Source organism: Pinus tabuliformis, chromosome 9 (genome assembly GCF_031772625.1).
Source record: "Pinus tabuliformis cultivar Carrire ecotype Pingquan chromosome 9, CPIR1, whole genome shotgun sequence".
Lineage (NCBI taxonomy): Eukaryota > Viridiplantae > Streptophyta > Pinopsida > Pinales > Pinaceae > Pinus > Pinus tabuliformis.
The window spans coordinates 1,267,347,332-1,267,353,931 of record NC_142307.1 but is presented as its reverse complement, the minus strand read 5'-3'; the positions used below and the strand labels follow the sequence as shown (position 1 = coordinate 1,267,353,931).

General features: G+C 36.9%; 1 protein-coding gene across 1 annotated transcript; it reads right to left on the bottom strand.

The window, feature by feature from the left end:
* Nucleotides 1-1,004: 1,004 nt before the first annotated feature.
* LOC149153159 (AT-hook motif nuclear-localized protein 20-like) lies at nt 1,005-1,784 on the bottom strand. Its single transcript, XM_089443721.1, has one exon. It carries the CDS (start codon nt 1,782-1,784, stop codon nt 1,005-1,007), a length of 780 nt encoding a protein of 259 aa, XP_089299847.1.
* Between the last annotated feature and the right edge of the window lie 4,816 nt (nt 1,785-6,600).

Sequence of the window (6,600 nt, the reverse complement as noted above, 5' to 3'; positions counted from 1 at the left end):
TTGCAATAAATTTCTAAAAAAAATAATAACGCCACAAAAGTAATTTACCAACATTCCAAATTTATAATATTTAGTATATACTCAAAACATAATTTTATAAAAAATTATAAGTAAACATAATCTTATATTGTCCAAAAAGTTTAGCTTAAGTGGTGGGGCACATGTTTGTGTTCCTAGCCATGGTGGGTTCAAATTTCCATTTCCAAAGACATGTTTTACTTGGTGAAAATTGTTCTACTAGATAATTCCATAATTATTGTCATTAAAAAAGACAAACAAAATCCTATATTAATTATATAGTTATATATAATAAAATAAAATAAAAATCCATCCCATATTTTTAAAAACCACTCTCTTTAAACTGAAAATGTAATTGATATGAGTGCTTTCAAAATTCTTAATTTCACCTTCAAAATAATTAAACTTGGAAATGCAATTGATATGAATTCTTTCAAAATTCTTAATTCCACTTCCAAAATAAAAACTACTCTTTAAACTTGGAAATGTAATTGATATAAGTGCTTTCAAAATTCTTAATTTGACCTTCAAAATATAACTGGTTTGAGTACTAAAAAACCCTTACTTAAACCTCAAAATTTAGCTAATTTGAGTATATGACTCTCGAAAACCCTACTCAAACCATTTAGATAATTGATAATTTGGGTATGTGACTCTGAAAACCCTTGTCAAACCTCAACATGCAGCTGATTTGAACCTGTGACTTTTAAAAATCCCACTTAAACTTCAAAATTCAAAATGTACCAACCCCCTACTCAAATCTCAAAATATAGCTTATGTGAGTCTATCACTCTCAAAAAGAATCCTTACTTTCAATTCTTAAAATGTAGTTCAATCAAGCCTCTAACTCTCTACATTAACTAGCTTTCATAATATGAATAACCTTCAAATCATTCCAACTGGTATTGTATCTCTGGTGATAGTCATTTCAAATACCAGACATTGAAAAAGAGTACAAATGTGATAAAAAATCACACCAAACGTTATCAATAAACATTAGGCTTACCCTCCGACTGCTGATTAGTCATTGTATTTATGGGCTGCTTGGGTGGAGATATAGTAGATGATTTGAAGAAGCCCAGAGGCTGGACCTCCAAAGGGTTCACATTTAACCTCTCGTAAGGGATGTATGTAGCCACAACAGTTATGACGGTCACAAGATCTGATGCTACCAAGCTCCCTACCACTCTGTCTGCAACTATTATACGTTGCCTATCGACCAAAATGACTGTTATTCTCGCAGCTCCAATGACAGGATGGAACACTCCTGAAAGGGGGAGAATTTCTAGCGGCCCTGCATATGACACCATTCCCCCTGGAGCTGCATGGTGCATGAGGGTAACATTGGCGACAGTGCCACTCCCGCTAAGAATGAAAACTCCCATCTTGCTTTTCAGCGCAAACATCTCCAATATCATCCTGACATCGACCCCACAAGGGATCTCAAGCACGTGGTTTTCCAAAGTGTTTAGAGTCTTAGGCTTTTCAGGTAGAGGAGGAGCCTTGGACTTGTTCTTGGAGCCCTTGCGCCTACCGCGGGGCATCGTGGTCACCACTGCAACACCCTCTTCGGGATGTTCCTCATCGGCCTTGGTGGCATTCCTGTCATTGTCATCACCTATACTTCGTTTCTTTGATCGGCTGCTTGTTTGAAAAGTGATGTTGGGGTCCTCAGGTTGAAGACAAAGGCGGGAACCAGGATCTGAAAAATCCTCCGGATCGACTCGTGCCGTCCTAACATCATTCACCCACCAACTGTTTTCCATGGAATGCGTCCTGCTCTTTTCACTTCTATTCTTAGCCTGGAGTGTGGTTCATAGCATCCCCGTCATACCCGATGTAGATATCTGCTCACATGAGTGCACGGTTCAGTGATCGGGGCAGTCAACTTTCTCGCACCCCGACCGTGTTCGATTTTCACTATTGTGACGCTACGCGGCAGCCATTTGTATCATTGTGCACATATCTCGGTATATGTTGATTGATGGGATGGATGACAGTTGTATATATGTAAAATATTGTACATTGGACCTAATATAAAGCTTCTTCAGGGGACTAGCCCCCCTTTTAAAAAAATTTCAAGTTCACTTCATATGTATGTTACTTCCTAAATATATGGCTATTTGATTTTTTGTTATGCTCTGAGTTGGTCTCTTCTTTGTGGCCATCATTAATGTGTCATGTTGGATATTCATTGTTGTCGGTGGCTGTAGAAATCAACTTTGATTTCGTTAGAGGAAGTAATTAATTCAAGATTCGTTTCTTTTAAGCTGGATCGCTTAGTCACAATATTCCACTCGATTTTGGCCATGCCAATTTAGCGAAATACCACTGATTCAACAACTGCATTTAGAAGTCCAAAAAACCACTGACTTTTAAGAATTCCAAAAACATCCTGTGTCGAATCCCAATTAAATTCGAACATAGAAGATATGTTAAGCTCCATTAAATTTTTACGAACTGCTGCCTACAATTATGGAAGTAAACTGCAGTCATTCCTTAATTTCTGGAAACCAATTGCAGTAATTAATTTCTTGTTGGAGCTTCTGAAGTGGTCCATTACTCCATCTGGAGTTCTCTACCTTGATCTGTGGAACACCTGACACATAGCCAACAGAAGCTTGATGGAAGCTTGGCTATATATTTATTTGTTTGGTCCCCAAGCTTGCATCTCAATCCCCTTCAGTTTTTACACCATCAAGTGAGAGAGCAGAGCTTGGAAGTCCCTTCCAGATTTTCTGTATTCTTCTTATTTCTGCTTGTGTGAGGTTGTTCTGTCCCCACAGTGCCACACGGGTGAAAGAAAAGTTTGCAGGTTCCTTATTCCTTGCCTTGTTCCAGTGCATGTTGCATTACTGTTGGAGATGAAGAATCTGCTTGCACAAGGGTTTGAAGCTGCTCGGTATTATTCAACGAAATATATGTGATTGCATGCCGTGGAAATTTGGCGAAAGAGCGGTTCCGATCAAAAGAATATATATGATAGTGTGCTTACACAGAACCATGTTTTGATCACTGAAACGTAAGCTTTTATATCGCGCAAAGTGGGATTTGAACAAAGAAAGAAATCGATTTTCATTATTCTTGAGGCTTAAGACCACCATTCAAAGAGGAACGAGTTTCTTTCCTTTTGGGACTGTGTGTAAGCTGTTTGTGAGTGTTGGATTGTTCTTTTACTAGTTGAACCTACGAATCTATTGCTGGAGAAAAGGTTACACTACCTCTGTGCGTATTCCTGAAGAATGAGTTGAGACTCCATTTTTGGTGTGAGCAAGCACCAATGGTTGGAGGTATTTTTCATTTGGCCATTCAGTTTTTCATTCTATGTTTATTCCGCATTAAGTTCAGATTTAGCATTGCTGAAATTTGATAATTAATTAGAAGAATCGCTATTTCAACTTTCATTTGGCATCAGAGCCTTAATTTATCTCTGCCTTGATGTGTATAAATTTATAACTGTGCTCATACTTAATTTGCATAAAGCAGTGCTTTAATTTAATTTAATTTTTATTTTTATTTTTCTTGTGAGCGAATAGCTTGTTTTCTTGTCTATGTTTGTTTGTTTTATAAACTTACAGACGGAGCTTGAAGTCAAGCCAGCTAGCCTTCGAACTACATTTGCTATGCAAGTGCAAAGTAGATCAATGCTGCTTCAGTCTATCTCCGGGTTTTGTTTATAAACTGAACAATCGATTTGTAGTCATTTACGGTAATGCTGACTGCTTTAACTTTAAATTTAATTTTGTGAGGAATTATTACCGTCATTTATCGTAATGCTGACATTTATGGCAGTTTTTACAAGAAATAGTTATATGGAGTTTATTTAAAATGTCATTTTGACTTACTCCTTTCAGTAAACATTATTTTTACTCTGGTTAAGTTTTGTTTATGCAATTTATGTAAGAAATAATGTCTAGTGATCCATATAATTTTAATTAATTAGAGAATAGCCACAGCATCTTTAATTAAATAAAATTATATATTATGATTGGTTAGATCACATAAAGATTATTTAGACATTAAATTGTAATTAATTAGACTAAATATAATAAATTTTATCCCACAGGAATTTTTATTATATTTATGTAATTAATTAGGATAAAATTTCATAACCTACCCACAGGAGTTATGAATTAATAGTTTTATCATAAAGTTCAAAACTATGAATAATTGAATCTGCTTGAATTAAAAATTTAGCCCACAGGCAATTTTTATGTCATTAGATTCAATTTTGAGCATGATTTACATTGGTAAAACATGAAATTTTATTTAGGCCTCAATTTTAACATAAGCGTGTGATCTTTAATGCAGTTGTACAACCTGCAAATTTCTCTGAAATTCGTTGTGACATTCCCGAACTTAAGGGAGATAACTATAATGTTTGGAAGGAGAGGGTTCTCCTTCATTTGGGGTGGATGGACATAGACTATGCTATTAGGAAAGATGAACCACCGGCACTCACTAATACCAGCACTGCAGCGGACATCACGCTTTATGAACGATGGGAGCGATCCAATCGTCTAAGCATGATGTTCATTAAGACTAAAATTTCAACTAGTATTCGTGGTTCTGTTGATCAGCATGAAAAGGTCCGAGACTTGTTGAAGGCCATTGATGATCAATTCGTCACTTCAGACAAGGCACTAGCAAGCACCCTAATCATTAAGTTCTCATCCCTAAGGCTCACCAGTGTGAAAGGTGTGCGAGAGCACATCATGCAGATGAGGGACACTGTGGCTCAATTGAAGAAACTCGAGGTTGATATATTGGAGTCCTTCCTAGTGCACTACATCCTGAACACCCTTCCGCACCAATATGGACCTTTCAAAATCTCATACAACACACATAAGGATAAATGGTCAATTAATGAACTCATGACCATGTGTGTTCAAGAGGAAGAGATACTGGTGATGGAACTGGGAGAGAGTGCAATGCTAGCAACGCGTGGAAAGGGAAAATCTCAAGTCAATCGGAAAGGGAAAGGTAAAGTACCTCCCCAAGCCGATATCAAGAAGGATTCCAAGTGTTTCTTCTGTAAAAAGAAGGGACACATGAAGAAGGAATGCGCCAAATTTCAGAAATGGCTTGCGGACAAAGGTAATTTAATCTCGTTTGTTTGTTATGAATCTAATATGGTTAACTTTAATATTAACACATGGTGGATTGATTCTGGATCAACAATTCACATTTCAAATTCCTTGCAGGGTTTGCAAAACCTAAGGAAGCCGGTGGGAAGTGAGCAAAGCATCTTATCAGGAAACAAGATGGGCTTGCATGTGGAAGCTATAGGAACATTTTATTTAAGTTTAAGTAGTGGCTTTGTTTTAGAATTAGAAAAGACCTTTTATGTTCCAAGTTTTTCTAGAAACTTGATTTCAGTTTCAAGGCTTGTACCTTTTGGATATTCCTTTAACTTTTTAGAAAAATCCTTCAGTCTATTTTATAAATTTGATTATGTTGGGAATGGTATTTTGTCTAATGGTCTTTACTGCATTACTTTACAAAACAATGTCACTTATGATTCAATGCATGTTCACATTGGCACTAAAAGATGTGTTGTTAAAGAAGATTCCTCTAAATTATGGCACCAGAGACTAGGTCATATCTCCATAGAAAGAATTAAAAGATTGGTAAATGAAGGGGTACTTAATACTCTGGATTTTACTGATTTTGAGACTTGTGTGGACTTCATAAAGGGAAAGTAGACCAACAAGTCAAAGAAAGGTGCCAATAGGAGTTCGGACATATTAGAGATCATACATACTGATATATGTAGTCCAGACATGGAATCACATGGTCAGAGATACTTCATCTTCTTTATAGATGATTACTCACGATATATGTATCTCTACATGCTTCATAAAAAGAGCGAAGCATTAGATGCCTTTAAGATCTTTAAGGCTGAAGTAGAGAAACAATGCGGCAAGCAAATTAAGATAGTGAGATCAGATAGAGGTGGAGAATATTATGGTAGATACATAGAAGATGGACAAGCACCTGGGCCATTCGCTAAATTTCTTCAAGAGCATGGGATTGTTGCCCAGTACACCATGCCTAGTTCACCCGACCAGAATGGTGTAGCAGAAAGAAGAAACCGAACATTATTGGACATGGTGCGAAGTATGCTTAGCAGCTCCAATCTTCCTAAATCCTTGTGGACTGAAGCACTTAAGATAGCAGTGTATATATTAAACCAAGTTCCAACCAAGGCGGTTCCTAAAACGCCATTTGAATTATGGAAAGGTTGGAAACTGAGTTTGTGACATATGCGCATTTGGGGATGCCCGTCTGAGGTGAGAATTTATAATCCACAAGAGAAGAAGTTGGACCCAAGGACCATTAGTGGGTATTTCATTGGATATGCTGAGAGGTCTAAAGGTTACAGATTTTACTGTCCATCTCACAGCACTAGGATTGTGGAATCAAGAAATGCAAAGTTTCTTGAAAATGACTTGATCAGTGGGAGAGATCAAACCAAGAACATAGTTTCTGAGAAAGATCATTCAGAGTTTCAACCTTCCACCTCAAGTGATAGATTGGTTATTGTTCATAGCACCCCTCAAATACAAACTGGTGTTGAAC

Excerpts from the sequence above, each read along its gene's own strand:
- LOC149153159 (XM_089443721.1), bottom strand. The coding sequence starts at position 1,784 with ATGGAAAACAGTTGGTGGGTGAATGATGTTAGGACGGCACGAGTCGAT.